Raw genomic sequence first — 17,189 nt, 5'->3', positions numbered from 1 at the left:
GTGGGTAGATGGTAAAACAATATTCACGATCTCCCACACAGACTGACTGTGGCTACACTTACGATTAGAATATTGTCCACAGTCATCCCGTAGTAGTACACTGAAAACTTTATACCCTTCTGTCACACAGAGTAATGTCTCGGAGCAACTCATCTTAGGCAGGAAGAATATTTTTAGCCACAAAGCCAGCCACCCGCCATAGTTGGTCTATTCATCCTCTGAGCTTTAAGAGAGGTCAAATAGGGTGAGAATTTCTACACTGACGACGAAGCACAGCTTAATAGATAGAAGGTTAAAAACATAAATCCGTTGTCTTAAAAATAACAGTATCCATTCCGTGAACACAAAACGGAGGAACAATAGTTGTATTACAAGTACGATCTTAAGCACCATCCGAAGCAGTGTGCAGTACTCTGAGGAGTAAATTTTCAGTTGACTTCCAGAAGAGTTGAATGCTGTGACAAGCCGTAGATCTTCACATCCAGAGTCAAGGGCTTTTTTCCGGCAAACTATCCCCTTCAAGAACACTTCAGGTCCACTTTACTGTGTAACTGCAACCGTAGCTTACTAAATTATTTTGAAAAGTAAGAAATAATTGCTTATGTAAATAAGGTTCAGGCCTGTTCAGCTGACTGGGCCTACTGATTTGGATTTTTGCGTGGTTTCGCCATCCTGTTCCAGGCCAACAAATGGACTCGTTTCGGCTTTTCATAGTCTAACGCAGGGATACTCAACTTATTTTAAGTACCCTCAATTCTGTATCTGTGTTAGTAGTAAAAGTTCCTTACCGCCCTCCAGTTCCATAGTAATGGTGATTTATAAAGTATGAAAGTAGCTTTACTTTATAAAATTTATAAAGCTGAAGTGCAGCAAATTAAAGCATATCACAATTACGTCAAAATTTTATGAAAACCAAATGAAAATATCTTTAATCCCAAACTGCCTGCCACCCACCATAAAAACTGGAACGTGTACTACTGGGCGGTGGGTACCAGGTTTGCTACCACTGGTTTAACGTTTTGCAATTTCTGACTTTTCTTTCAAAGAGTTCAAGATTTATAATGACGAGCCCTATGCTCTTGTCTCATTAAAACGTTGCACAGTGAAATAAAATAGAATAATTAAAACTGACAGTTTTTTAAAAGTTACATTCTGTTGCATTTGTTTAGTTGCTAAGCTTAGTAGCCCTACGGTACTAAATCAACGATACATATATAACCTACGTATCGCATATATGGAAAGGAAATCATTTCCTAGGCATTTCAGAAGGTCGCTGAGTGTGGTCGTCCAATTGTACGAGCACGTTGAACGCTGTTATTCCTCGCTTTCGATAACTTCTATCTTCTGGGAATTAGAGTCACAACACATTAGCGCCTGGTTGATACATCATTTGTGGCTCTTGACCTTTAAAAGTGGGAGGCGTAGCACTGTATGAACGCAGCTGAAAGAATCTTCACACACATTGTAAAATGCCCACCTCAGACAATAGTGACATCTGGTGATGGTAAGGCGAACAATGTCGTCAAGTTTACGTCAGTTAACCGAGCTCTGAATTTTCCCTCTAACCATTGCTCTCCAAAAATTAGCGAGAATTATGCATCACTTCCGAGAAAAAGAGACCAGTTACAAATACAGCAGCTTGTCTGTAAATTATCTAGTCTCTTTCTCTGTGGTGACAAGACTGAGGCGGGCACCCGAATAGTACTTACAAAACTGGTCGTTCACAAACGTTGTAGACAATGTTTCGGTAATACGCTATCCTATTCCAGTCAACAGAGCTTTCTAGTATTGTAGAATATAAAATTGACTTAATTATGACGAAACTGATCACCAGTTTTATGTTTCTGTTTTTTTTTTTCTTTTGTGTGTGTGTGTTCCTATGTTTTTCCCGACTATTATGTATTTATTTACATTTATCAAGATCGGAAACAACTCTACGTTATCTAATGGCTCGTCTGTGTGCGAACACCGGAGATGCCCGTATACTTTCCAGGTTCGTTTTTGATGATTCTGGTTCCCTTGTAAAACACTGGATTATCTACGATGTTACACTATTTCGGCAGAATATGAGCTCCACAAGTGAACTGCTTTAATTAAAAGGTTTTTTATTCATTATACCACCATTGTGATGACACTGGATTAATAATAACGCGAAAACGTGAGTCATGCTGGAGTCAGTTCTGCCTGATTGCAAGGTGTTTCAAAAAATGGCTCTGAGCACTATGGGGCGTAACATCTGAGGTCATCAGTCCCCTAGAACTTAGAGCTACATAAACCTAACTAACCTCAGAACACCACAACCATCCATGCCAGAGGCAGGATTCGAACCTGCGACCGTAGCGGCCGCGCGGTTCCAGACTGAAGCGCCTAGAACCGCTCGGTCAAACTGGCCGGCGATTGTAAGGTGTATAATGAACAAAAATGACACAGCTGAAATTAAAACTTTGTAGCAAATCACTGCTTGGAGGAGCTATAACGGGTGTAGAGGAGGGAGGAAGGAGGTCTGGGGCCCTGAGTGGTAAGGAGTTCCACGATTCCAGATACTGGCACAGCGTATTTTTCTTTCTGGCTGCCACAGTGCGACCTGCATGGGTGATAGTGTGGTAGTGTTAACGAACTATATACATATGTGTAGGCTGGGCGATTTTATTATGAAGATTCAGTTTCAGTGAAATATATAATTTAATGTACTTCTCACACCCGACGATGAATTGAACTCACACAAAGCGCTTCGAATTCTAATGTATCGTAGCCAGTCTTTTTATAGTTAAAAATGGCAGGTGGTGTAGTAAATATCCAGTCAGTCGACAGTGAATTCTGCTTCCTGGTGGAGCACTGGACTTGTGTTCAAAAGGGAAAGAGTTCAAACCACTATCTGGCTACTCTGGGTTAGGTTTTCCGTAGTCTTTCCTAGCTCATACAATACCTACATCTACATACATACTCCGCAATCCAGCATACGGTGCATGGCGGTGGGTACCTCGTACCACAACTAGCATCTTCTCTCCCTGTTCCACTCCCAAACAGAACGAGGGAAAAACGACTGCCTATATGCCTCTGTACGAGCCCTAACCTCTCTTATCTTATCTTTGTGGTCTTTCCGCGAAATATAAGTTGGCGGCAGTAAAATTGTACTGCAGTGAGCCTCAAATGCTGGTTCTCTAAATTTCCTCAGTAGCGATTCACTAAAAGAACGCCTCCTTTCCTCTAGAGACTCCCACCCGAGTTCCTGAAGCATTTCCGTAACACTCGCATGATGATCAAACCCACCAGTAACAAATCCAGCAGCCCGCCTCTGAATTGCTTCTACGTCCTCCCTCAATCCGACCTGATAGGGATGCCAAACGCTCGAGCAGTAAAGAACAGGTCGTATTAGTGTCTCCTTTACAGATGTACCACATCTTCCGAAAATTCTACCAATGAACCGAAGCGGACTATCCGCCTTCCCCACAACTGCCATTACATGCTTGTCCCACTTCATATCGCTCTGCAATGTTATGCCCAAATATTTAATCGACTTGACTGTGTCGTGCGGAAGCGTTGTCGCTTCCCGCGCCCGGGTTCGATTCCCGGCGGGATCAGGGATTTTCTCTGCCTCGTGATGACTGGGTGTTGCGTGATGTCCTTAGGTTAGTTAGGTTTAAGTAGTTCTAAGTTCTAGGGGACTGATGACCATAGATATTAAGTCCCATAGTGCTCAGAGCCATTTGAACCATTTGTACCGTGACTGTGTCAAGCGCTACATTACTAATGGAGTATTCAAACATTACGGGATTCTTTTTCCTATTCATCTGCATTAATTTACATTTATCTATATTTAGAGTTAGCTGCCATTCTTTACACCAATCATAAATCCTGTCCAAGTCATCTTGTATCCTCCTACAGTCACTCAACGACGACACCTTCCCGTACACCCAGCATCATCAGCAAACAGCCGCACATTTCTATCCACCCTATCCAAAAGATCATTTATGTAGATAGAAAACAACAGCGGACCTACCACACTTCCCTGGGGCACTCCAGATGATACCCTCGCCTCCAATGAACACTCACCATCGAGGACAACGTACTGGGTTCTATTACTTAAGAAGTCTTCGAGCCACTCACATATTTGGGAACCAATCCCGTATGCTCGTACCTTAGGAGTCTGCAGTGGGGCAGCGAGTCAAACGCTTTCCGGAAGTCAAGGAATGTGGCATCCGTCTGATACCCTTCATCCTAAAACAAGGACGATTCCTGTATCGCCTTCCTTATCGAATTAGAATTCCAGTTTCTCGACGAGTTGTTGGACTGTGACGTTCCTAGCGCGTACGCAGAGCGCCGGCGGGTAGCTGTACTTACGCGCTAGCGAGCCCGCCACGAGCAGCAGCCAGACGCAGGCGCAAACGCACAGTAGCCGCGGCGCGCCGGCCGCCATGCTGCCGCACACTGGACCGGCGGCGCGGCTGCGGCCGCCGGCGCGCCCGCCCTGCCCTCTGCCGGTGAGTCCCCCGGCTGACAGCTGACAGCCGCCAGTTGGCAGTGTGGTTCCGTAGCAGCAGCCGCTGGCCGAGACGGGAGCGCTGCGGGGAATTACGGTAACCTCAACGCGTGCTAAACTCTCACCGCAGCAAGAGTGAACTCCCGTACACCGCTGCTGTTGCGTCTTCGGTCCGAAGACTGTTTCGACTTGGTTTTCCACGTCCTGTTCAAGCCTCTTCAAGTCTTCATAAATCCTGCCACCCACACCAACTTGTACCGAGTGGTTACAATTAAAGTGCAGTTATCCACAGAGGTCCAGTGTTGGCTGCAGGTATCGTATGGGAGCGAAACTTGCTAGATATTCGAATGCGTTAATGCGGGACGGATTTCCGCTGTAAAAAATATTAGTTCCCATTTTGGTCACAGGTGCAAGCAAATCTTTTCCCACTTGTCCTATTGCCAATTCGTTACATATGGAAACATTCTTTACGTATTTCTTGCATTCACAGCGTAGATTTGCACCTGGTGATCCACACTGGAACAAATTTTTAGTAGCAGAAATCGGTTCCACATCAACACATCAGAATATGTACTAATTCTAGTTCACACTGGACTCCCATGCATAGCTGCAATTTAATTACAACCACAAAGTACTTGCTCACTTTGGTCAAGCGATCTTCCTTTACAATTTCTATTCTTCCTCCTTCCCCCACCCCCAACACACCCACTTCCCAACACTATCAAATTAAGTATTCGTTAAATCCTCTGGATGTGTGCTGTCTTCGAGGAGGAAGCCCTGTCGTCATCCGAATGGAAACCTACTTGCTTTTTCCGTTACGTGGACGACACGTTCGTCATCTGGCCACATGGTATGGATAAACTCCTTGACTTCCTTACACATCTAAACTCCATACACCCCAACATCAAATTCACTATGGAGACTGAAACGGAGGGTAAATTACCTTTCCTTGACGTCTTGGTCAAGAGAGGAGCTGACGGCACCCTAGGTCATGGGGTGTATCGGAAGACAACGCACACTGATCTGTATTTGCACGCAGACAGCTGCCACCACCCTTCACAGAGGAATGGGCTACTTAAAACTCTAATACATAGGGGGCGCACTATCTCTGACGCAGAGAGTCTAGCCCAGGAATTGGAACATCTGAGAACTGTATTTCGAAAAAATGGGTACTCAGAGTGGCAGATTCAACGTGCTCTCCGCCCAACCACTACAGCACAACCTGTGGAGATGGATGAAATCACGAGGGAGGAGGTAGGCACTGCGTTTATTCCATATACAGGCGCACTCTCGGGGAAAGTCGCCCGCATTTTGCAGAAACACCGGGTCGGAACTGTGTTTTGTCCTCCGAATAAAACTCGTGCGCTGGTGGGGAGCGCCAAAGATGACCTCGGTTTGAGTAAGGCCGGCGTGTACCAGATTCCGTGTCAATGTGGCAAGTCGTATATTGGTCAGACGATGCGTACCGTCCAGGATCGATGCCATGAACACCAGAGACACACTCGACTGTTGTATCCGAGCAAGTCGGCGGTCGCTGAACATTGTTTGTCGGAAAATCACTCCATGGAGTATGAACGCACGAAGATTCTGGTACAGACGTCGGGATACTGGGACAGCGTTGTTAGAGAGGCCATCGAAATTCGCGCCAATGACGACCTCATAAACCGTGACTGTGGCTATAATCTTAGCAAGGCTTGGGAACCAGCGATTGGGTTAATCAGGAGTAAATCGAGCCAACGTACAGTGATGACGACCACGGCGGACAGAGCCATCACACCGACGTCATCTCAGACGCCGTCGCAATCTGTTCCACCGCGCGACCGTGGCGCGGGGCGCGGACAGTGGAGGGAGCGCACCGCGGGCAGAGGGTATTTAAATCGGCCGCCGCCGCGACCGAACCCAGTTCCCTCTGAGCAGCCATAGCGTACGGATCTCCGTGCCGGCACGTTCACAGGAGCTCAGTCCGTCAGTTCACCTGATGATCGCGACATGTATGATCACCGAAATATTGTGCCCGTTGGGCACTGTAGACCGGCAGTACACCCGTGGATATTTTGACTATCAAATACGCCGGGAGAAACTCAAGAATCACATCGCATTTCTTAATTACCCAGATCCATTAGCATCGTACAATTTAATTCGACTTCACTCTAAATCTTGTATCGGTTCTGTTGATGTTCATCTTATAATCCGTTTCCGAAACGCTATCTACTTCATTCAACTGACCTTCCAAGTGCTCTGCTGTCTCTGACAGAATTACAATGTCACTGACAAAATTCAAAGCTTTATTTCTTCTTTGTGACTTCTAATTCTCTTTCTGAGTTTTCTTTGGTTTTGTCTGCTGCTTGCTCAATGTAAAGTTTGAATAACTAGGGGAAAAGGTTGCAATCGTGTCTCACTCCCTTCTCTACTACTGGCTCCCTTTCATGCCCTCCGACTCTTATGACTGTAGTCAGATTTCTGTACATGTCGTAGATAACCTGTCGCGTCCTCTGTTTATACGATTTTATATCACATACCATAACATTACAAAGAACACTAGCATACCTGTTTTATTCATAGTCCAGCGTAGGGACGACGACATACTGTTATGCTGGTAATCAGTAAAATTTCTATACCACATTTTGCAGTCCTCTGTGAGATAGATACTACTAGATTCGATCTTACATATTTGTGCCCCTGTAAATTTGTTTTACCTGACAATCAATGTTAGGATCTAATGAAGGAAAACATCTTAATTTTATTCATTACAATGAGGTTTTAAAAGGCACGCATTTGTGTCATTAATCATTTAAATGTAAAACACTCTATCAGATACATTTTTTCATGCAGCGACTGTGCTGCACATAAAAGAACGTTACTGTGCAGTGTGCTGCATTTCAATAACTACAGAAAACATAGTCTGGATCCTTACAATCTCTTTAATCAGCCATATTAATGCGGAATTGGCTTGTAGATATCATGAGAGGCCAGAGTAGAAGAAAGGATCGGTCAGGAGAGCTTACTGACTTCGAATGTGGACTAGTCACTGGACGTCACCTGAGTAACAGATCCAGCAGGTACATTACAACCTTCCTACAACTGCCAAGGAGACCTCCGTGATGTGACTGTGAAGAGGAAACGTGAAGGAAGAATTATAGCCAAAGCAAGACCAGCCAGACCTCACGTACTAACGCACAGGGACCATTGAGCACTGCGGAGGGTGATCATAAAACCAGCGTGGAATCAATAGAAGGAATTATTCGTGAGTTCCAAAGTGCTACCAGCAGCCCAGTTAGCACAATGATTGTGCTTAGGGAGTTAACATGAATGTGGTACAGTGGTCGGGCAGCTCCTCAAAGGCCACACATTTTTGTAGTCGGCGGTAAGCGACGCTTGGGGTGATGTAGAGAGCGACGCCACTGGACAGTGGATGACTCGAAATGAGTGATTTGGAGCGATGAATCACGCAAACGCCTGTGGCAACCCGATGGATGGGTTTGGTGTCTGGCATCATGTGAACTATGTAGAAGGTGGTGTTATGGTGTGGGGGTGTTTTTCGTAGTTAGGGTGTGGTCCCCTTATTTTGGAGTAAGAAAAACCCAAATGTGGAAGGATGTGAACAAATTTTACAGCATTGTGTGCTGCGTGCAGTAGGGAAACAGCTCGGACATGATGATTGTTCAGATCAGCATGTCAGTGAACCCTACGATAAAGCAGAATGTTGGAGGCAGTGCTTTCTTGACATTCGTGAAATGGACTGGCCCGCCCGAGTCCTGACCTGAACCCAGTGGAACACGTTTGGGATGAGTTAGAACGTCCGACATCACTTCCTTCTCTACACTCTTTGGCTCTTGAGGAAGAGTGGGCTGTCATTCCTCCACAGACATTCAGACACGTTATTGAAAGTCCCCCAGCAGAGTTCAAGTCGTCATAAAGGCGAGAGGTGGACGAATCTCATACTAATGCCCACGAATATGTATCCGGATACTTTTGATCAAATAGTGTATTTATTACTTTGATTACAGATTTCGACGTGACGAATGCACCTTGTTCAGTTCGAAATCTGGGAATAAAGGAAAAAGACTTTGATAAAGTAAAAAATTAAGTTTTGACTCGAACCACTCTGCTCTCGACGCCTGACGAAAACCAGATGAGAACTTGGCAGATATCGTGAAAAATAAAACAACGAACCAGGTAAAACTCAGAAGCTTGTGAAGTCATATGTAGAAGTTGTTACTGACTGACCATGTAATTTTGTTTATAGCATCACTTCTACATTTTCTGTTGTTTATTGTTGTATTCTGGCACTGTTATGCAAACTGGGCTTTGTAACACTATGTTTGGTTAATTTCTCGTTCTTTTATTTTTATTATCACCTTTGAAAGTCCGTCTTTTAATATTAAACTCCACGTTTTTTGTATAAGCGCACGATGTCAACGGAGTCGTCACAGAAAAATCGTACTATTGGAGATCTCTAAGCAGTGAGGGGTTCAAGATCAACTGACTGAGACAAAAAACTATGTGAGGGTCTTTCGTTGTTAACTGCAAGTGTGATACGGCTCCACCTCAGTAGAGTCTATGACATACATAATAGAAGGTTGCAAGAATAAGACATGATCAGAAGATCGGACGTGGCTCAGTGGCTGAAATACCACTGGGTACTTCATTTGATACCTGTCGACAAACAATCGCATTACAAATATATAACTCAAAGTATGCTAGAAAATGCCAACGGCCTTGCCGCAGTGGTAACACGGTTCCCGTCAGAACACCGAAGTTAAGCGCTGCCGGGCTGGGCTAGCACTTGGATGGGTCACCATCCGGTCTGCCGAGCGCTGTTGGCAAGCGGGGTGCACTCAGCCCTTGTGAGGCAAAATGAGGAGCTATTTGATTGACATACGGCCGGGAGAGCGGTGTCCTGACCACATGCCCCTCCGTATCCGCATCCAGTGACGCCTGTGGTCTGAGGATGACACGACGGCCGGTCGGTGCCGTTGGGCCTTCCAAGGCCTGTTGGGATGGAGTTTAGTTTTGAATGCTAGAGAATGACTAGTGGACAATGCGTTCAACATCATACAACGTCAGCGAGTTGTCCTGACAGCGTGCGTCTTCATACTAGCTACAGCGCAAGGGTTGTTGACAAGGCAATCCCCTTGGGCGACACCTCACGTCTAAAGATTCTGGCGAATTAATTTTGTTCAACTGACAGAACTATGAGAATGACAGTGGCGTCCTGTTTGTGTTCATACAATACCAATAGTCATTATAAATGCAAAAAGGTCTAAAGGAACAAAGAATGTCAGCAGAACTATGGAAAGTCTTGCAGATGGCTATGGTAGTTGCCACAATAAGAACAGAGAGGAAATTTATTGGAAGCGGAGATTAAAATTGAAAATAATCTGCCTTTGATTTTAGTAGCTCGTAAATTTAGATTAAAACGCTGTGCCTGTTGCATGAAAAATTTCTCCACAATCCATTTAGGCCTTTAGGTCACTTTCAAGTGCTCGAAACTGAACAACAAGAGCTCTCTGTCAGTTGGAGTGCGTCAGTGTGGAGAAATTTTGGTACCAACAATAATTAACTTTGCTCTGAAATATGGTCCCAAATAGAAGAAACCATTTTAAAGGACGCGAAGTTAAATAGTTATAGTGAGAGTGGCAGTGGGAGCAAGCTTACGCGATAGCATAACAGCAGCAGGGGAAATCATTTATTAGTAATGTCTTTTTGGTCATTAAACATGAATTATGAAGTGTGAGCTCCTACTTTCTACATCTCAAAGCATAACAAATAGCACAAAAATGGATTCTGTAAACTCTGTAAACATGCTTTAAAATCAGTTACCAACTAATAGTTAACAACCTGAAGATCTACGCTATTTGACCAGTATTAATAAGTGCAAGTAGTTCGTCTCCACCGCCTGAAGATCTCGGAGAAACTGCAGGAGCCTCAAACTTATCTTACGATCTGAAAATCATTAACGAAAGATGAGTTCAAAGGCAACACGATAGTACAAAGTGTCCCTTATATATCATGTTCTACGCATTATATGAGCTCGGTGAGCGCAATCATTCAAAATTATACGAGTAATATGGATGCTGTGTCACGTGGTAACTTCGTGCTTCAAAGGAAAAGGTGAAGTAAATCAATCAAAGTAGGCAAATTAATTTGACTAATACTACAACTGAATAAGGAATCAAATATGCAGTTCAGTTCTGGTGGCTGCGTTCACACGGTGAAATAGATTGAGTCTTCCTGAACAGTATCTCAAAACTACATTACAACAATAATATTCCACATGGAAGAAACGAATCATTTTAAGTGAGACAGATGCGTGTAAGTCTAAGTGACTTGAGGTTTAGGATGCATATCATTACAATGGACTTCATATCACATGTTGTACAGAAGAAGTGCTAACTCGAACAAAGACCCACATTTAGCACACGAAATTGCAATCGCCGTAAACCTGTAAATCTTTGTTGAAAGGAAGCTAAATGCAATGCTCGCAGCGATATGCGTCTCACCATATTACATCGAAATGTTTTGCTTAAAAGCTCCATCTTGTCCAGTAGACAAAAACTGAATAAGAGCTTGATATGACGTGCTGAAAATGGCGACGAGGTCAGAGTCAGCACCGAATGAAGACCAGACAAGAAGTAGCAGCTTTGTATATTGCGAACCGCGTGGCTGGAACAAGCGAAAACTACCGCCTAGTAAACCTACTGGCTTTCTCGGGTTATAAATGCCTTAACGTCTCAGAAGAGATCACCGTATTCTCGGACAAGCAGCCACGATGGATAGCCGTGTGGTCTAGGACGTCTTGTCGCGGTTCGCGCAGCTGTCCCCGTCGGAGGTTCGAGTGGGCAGGGTGTGTGTGTTATCCTTAGCCTAAGTTAGTTTAAGTTAGATTAAGTAGTGCGTAAGCCTAGGGACCGATAGCCTCAGGTTTTTGGTCCCATAGTCCTTATCACAAATTTACAAACTTTTTCGGACAAGGGAAGATGAATCACTCCAGCGTTTTGTAGTAGATACACTTATCGACACCTGGACCAAACAAGTGACAAATACAATGCGAATTGTAGTTTCAGGAGGAATGATAAGATGTTCTTTCTTAAGGGGCGGGCTTTGAATAGAAAATCATTTTATTACAGCAACACTTTTGATTTATTGTAACATAAGGTCTCTATCATCTAGGAGTAATGATATAAACAGTGGTTCAGAAGGAATACAAATGGATTTACTTGCTCAGTGGCGGAGAGAAAACGGCTAGGAGAGTGTCAGTAGAAGAGGTAATGAAAGGGAAAGCAGTGGAGTCAGAATATAAAGACAGAGCAAGAGATAGCGCTAACGCAAGCTGATAGAAGTGCTGGCACTCTAAGAGAAGTGTTGGTTTTCTCTTGGCCAGGAGGAAACATCTGGTGTATACTGAGAGTAAATATACGCTGAATTTTTTGCCTTCCCTTAAAAGCGGCTTTTGTAGAAACACATGTAGAGTAACGGGTAGTTTGTTCCACAAACGAAATGCTGAAATTGAAGAGGAGAGAGAGAAAAGTTGGGATTTGTGTTTAGATGCAGCCAAGCTATGGGGTGTATTAAGTCTTGTCTTACAGCTACGGAATACTGCTGTCCATTAAGATTGCAACATCAAGAAGAACAGCAAATACCGAAATTTTACTTGTTGTGGGTTATGCAGTACCACATAGCAGGAAGACAAAGTCATTAAATTTGTAGGTGATTTGGGGGAACACCGGGAGCAAAATTGGTACACAGAGCTGCCACCTCTATCAGCAAACAACAGCTTGTAACACACCTTGGCATCGAGCTCGACTGAGCACGGGATACAGATGCAGGTCAGTTGTGAGGCAAAGAAGTGTCTGGAGGATTAAGTTTGTGCCAGTTGGATACATTCAGGACAAGTATACATTCAGGGGCAAATTACTGCCCTCTCCCTCCACTTGTTGCACTAATTAATTTATCACTCCCTGGGGGTTGATTTATGATCCCCCAGAGGATAAAACTTCTTTATAAGAAACCCCCACCCCTCTGGGAAATCTCCAATGCCCCCTATCCCTTGCTGATACAACCCTACTTTTGATATCAATTGAGTAATTAATTAAATGGATCAATAATTTACCGCCTTCCCATTTGCGAAATCCTCCAACCCTCCCCTCCACTTCTGCACTTCCCCCCTCCATCCTCATCTATAAACCGACAAGAAAAAGACTCAATCTGCGCTGAGCTGCTGGAAAAGTAGAATCTCAAATCAATGTCAATTGACATGATAATGTACTGATCAATTCAACTCGCATATTCTTTATTTAATCAGTTTGTGGGAGACAAGGCTCCCCCACTTCGATAGACATCACATCTGCACACCCCACACCTCCACTTTCCATCATGCAATAGCTGTAAGCACCGAGAAATGGAGCGAAGTGCGATATGTTAGCCACAGTTTTGGGTCGTCTGCATGTGTGTGTCTACCAGCCAGGTCATGGAGCGCTAATTGTGTGTATCCATACACCACAGAGATTGGATTGTATGTATGAGGTGAGTACTGCTGGGCCCAGGTGGAGCGCCGAGCACATGCATCTCGTGAGGGCGAGTAATTTTCAGCAAATAATGGCGATGCATTGGTATGCATTTCACAACTCATAGGGACTACTGTGTGTGCTGGAGCTGTTTGTGTTTTCTGAAGTGGCCAGTCAGTCCACAGTGCAGGAGACAACTTTGTCCTATTCCACTACCCCAGACTGAGTGAACCAGAGGTGCTCGCCTTGTGTAGGGGGCTCCAATGAGGGCGCATGAAAGAGGTTTTGCTATCCTTTCCAGTCACTTGTGTGTATATGTTCACCTTGATGCTTCATGTTTGCTCTAGTCCACAATACCACTTGGAATTGGCGGGGAACTGTTCTACATCCACTGCCAGAAAATTACTTAATCTTGAAACAGCTGTTGAAGAAGTTGCACATCCACACACACACACACACACACACACACACACACACACACACACACACACATACATCCCCCCCCCCCACACATACACACGCTCACCCACACACACATCTACCCATTCACCCACCCACCCACCCACACACACACACACACACACACACACACATATGGTAAGAAGGGACAGGATAGCAAACTGTCAGTGAGTGCAGGAAGGCCAATACATGCTACCACAATTGATAGAAAATGCTTCACTGCTCTAATTACACATCGAAGCTGTCATGAAAAAGAACCACAACTCATAAAACATGTGTCATAACGTAAAACACACACTGGGAATTGAGAAAAATCATTGTAATAATACAGCTACTGCAAGAATTGGCCCTCGACAGGAGAGAGTGGTTGCGCTACATATGTGCTCACCATGATGTTTGGATACAGACTAACCAGCTTAGAAACAGTCTTATCTTCCTCCTACCTCCCTTTCCTTCCTTCCTTCCTCTCTCTCCTCCTCCTAGAGGGAGGGATACTGGTTTTACAAGCCTGTTCTAACTTTTCACTGATGGTACACAAAGAGATCTAGGTGAATTTCTTTATAAGTACATAACAGGTGATTACACGACGTACATAACAGGTGATTACACGAGTGCCTCTCTCAGTTGGCAGCATTCATTTGACCAGGAAATTCCAGACTCACTTACTGCCTGTCCATCTCTCTATCTCTCTCTCTCTCTCTCTCACTCACTCAAGTGGTTACTTCCTGTTTGTCACCTCCCCCTTTGTCACCTGTGAACTGGTGGGAAAAGCTCAGTCTGTGTTGAGAATCTGGACTAGGAGGATATCAAGACACGAAATGGGTGGTAAATTTGAGTAATATATTGTTTATTGATTTAAACACTAATCAAATCAATTAATTACACTGGTGGGAAACGCTGAGCTGTGGCTCTCCTTGTTTGGGTGGGGAAAAATTGTCCACTCCTATGATGCCATGGGGCAATAGGGAGAGATGGTACAACTGCGATATCAAAAATAGCTATGAATTGTCCATTTGAGCTATTCTATCAAATTAATTGTTTAATAATTTACAGGAGTCAAATAGATCGCATAAAACACTCACAACCACCTTACAATGATTCTTCTTCATATCAATACATATATGAATCACAATAATACATTTTGCAAATAAAGTAATTAAATTTCCGCCACAAATAGACTGTAGTGTTAAATATATCTGAGGGCTTGTATGTACCGATAGTTGCGAACACAACCACACTGCCCACTACCGTTTCCACTAAACATATATGGTGAAAAAAACTTCCAATCACATTCACTCATGATTGCACAGCATGAACTGTCCACTGACTACAGGAGTGACAGGAGCTGCACTTATGCCGACCATGCTGGCAGTTGCATGCCCCTCTCCCAGTTTCATGTTCCATGCAGCATTTGTAATATAAACGGTAATGATGTGGAACAAGTCATTTTACATGCAGGTCCCAAGTTAATTTTTAAACATAGCTGCATACTGAACATATATTTTAATATGCACATGTGAGTTAGTAATTCCTTCCCACCACCTTTTATGCACTACAATAATAGAAATTCTTCCAAGAAATAGGAGAAGTTGTCAAGGACAAACTTTTTCAGATTGTTTTAAAATTTTTACTTTTCTTTCTGTCAGACGTTTGATATCACTGAATATATTATGAAAAATTTTAGCTGCAGCATTGTACACCCCTTCTTATGCTAAAGACAACTTTGATGTGGAGTAATGAATGTCTTTTTTCTTTCTTACCCTGTAAGTATAACTCATTGCTCCTGTTGCTCTGTAGTGGATTATTTACTACAGATTTCACGAGGGGGAAATATATTTACAGGGCTATTACAAATGATTGAAGCGATTTCATAAATTCACTGTAGCTCCATTCATTGACATATGGTCGCGACACACTACAGATACGTAGAAAAACTCATAAAGTTTTGTTCGGCTGAAGCCGCACTTCATGTTTCTGCCGCCAGAGCGCTCGAGAGCGCAGTGAGACAAAATGGCAACAGGAGCCGAGAAAGCGTATGTCGTGCTTGATATGCACTCACATCAGTCAGTCATAACAGTGCAACGACACTTCAGGACGAAGTTCAACAAAGATCCACCAACTGCTAACTCCATTTGGCGATGGTGTGCGCAGTTTAAAGCTTCTGGATGCCTCTGTAAGGGGAAATCAACGGGTCGGCCTGCAGTGAGCGAAGAAACGGTTGAATGCGTGCGGGCAAGTTTCACGCATAGCCCGCGGAAGTCGACGAATAAAGCAAGCAGAGAGCTAAACGTACCACAGCCGACGGTTTGGAAAATCTTACGGAAAAGGCTAAAGCAGAAGCCTTACCGTTTACAATTGCTACAAGCCCTGACACCCGATGACGAAGTCAAACGCTTTGAATTTTCGGCGCGATTGCAACAGCTCATGGAAGAAGATGCGTTCAGTGCAAAACTTGTTTTCAGTGATGAAGCAACATTTTTTCTTAATGGTGAAGTGAACAGACACAATGTGCCAGAACTGCGAGCTCGCATCAATGATACTTTCGAACTCATTAATGGGGACATGCTGCGCCGAGTGTGGGAGGAACTTGATTATCAGCTTGATGTCTGCCGAATCACTAAAGGGGCACATATCGAACATTTGTGAATGCCTAAAAAAACTTTTTGTGTTTTTGTATGTGTGTGCAAAGCATTGTGAAAATATCTCAAATAATAAAGTTATTGTAGAGCTGTGAAATCGCTTCAATCATTTGTAATAACCCTGTAGAAACAGTAGTTAAAATGACCAAATTCTTAAACAGAAGTCTACAAGATGATCGTGGCTGAGCATCACATACTGTTCTTACAACACATTTTTGAACAATGGAGACTTTCCTTCTTAAAGATGATGTGCCGCAGAACATTATGCCCTATGACGTTATTGAATGAAAATATGCAAAATACAGCAACTCACTTCTTTGTATCTCCCCAAGATTTGAAACGATTCTAAGGCAAACATGGCTGGACTAAGTTGTTTCAGGAGTCCCAAAATGCGCTATTTCGATTTTAAATTCTCATCAATATGGAAACCTTAGAATTTTGAAATTTCCAACTTATTTATTATTTTCTCACCACGTGTTACACTTACCACTGGTGTGTACCCTAGATGTGCAGAAATGAATTTTTTGTTTGTTTTAAACTGAGGGTGAAACTATTCACAGAAAACAAGTCAACGACATTTTTAAGAACATTGTTCACTATTTCCCCTGTTTCTGTGTGTGTGCTTGTATTAATCCCAGTACTATTGTCATCTACAAAAGTAACTAATTCTACTTGTTGGATATTAGACGGAAGGTCGCTTACATAAATGAGGAACAACAGTGGACCAAAGATTGAGCCTTACAGAACCCTAAACCTGATATTTCTCCAATCAGGATAATGTCTCCATTCTACATTGGTTGAATTTCTAATTGCAACTTTTTGCATTATTTTGGTCATATATGACATTATCCACTGACTGGCTATACCATCAGTCCCATAAACTTCAATGTGTCTAAGAGAGTATTGTGATTCACACAGTCATATACCTTAGATAGGCCACAGAAAATACCAATTGGCGCTATTTTATTATTTAACGCTTGAAAATTTGGAGAGTGAACATTCAAACGGCATTTTCAGTAGAACAACTCTTCCGAAATCCAAAGTGTGGTTTACTGAGGATATTATTGTTGCTCAAGTGAGGACCTATTTTAGAACACATCACCT

The 17,189-nt window shown here is 43.4% G+C and overlaps 1 protein-coding gene and 1 pseudogene across 1 annotated transcript in view; one reads left to right on the top strand and one right to left on the bottom strand.

Annotated features, from left to right (window-relative positions):
• The window catches only part of LOC124794210 (CLIP domain-containing serine protease HP8-like), a 75,340-nt gene extending 70,922 nt beyond the window's left edge, over nucleotides 1–4,418 (bottom strand). The window contains exon 1 of the mRNA XM_047258080.1: nucleotides 4,342–4,418. Coding sequence (XP_047114036.1) covers nucleotides 4,342–4,417 — 76 coding nt within the window. The 5' untranslated portion in view covers nucleotide 4,418. The remainder of the gene's footprint in view (nucleotides 1–4,341) is intronic.
• A 4,771-nt stretch (nucleotides 4,419–9,189) lies between these two features.
• On the top strand, nucleotides 9,190–9,306 carry LOC124729218 (annotated as a pseudogene).
• Nucleotides 9,307–17,189: the final 7,883 nt, after the last annotated feature.

This window comes from Schistocerca piceifrons, chromosome 1, assembly GCF_021461385.2.
Source record: "Schistocerca piceifrons isolate TAMUIC-IGC-003096 chromosome 1, iqSchPice1.1, whole genome shotgun sequence".
NCBI lineage: Eukaryota > Metazoa > Arthropoda > Insecta > Orthoptera > Acrididae > Schistocerca > Schistocerca piceifrons.
Note: the sequence above shows the minus strand (reverse complement) of the source record. Positions and strands in the feature narration are given on the sequence as shown.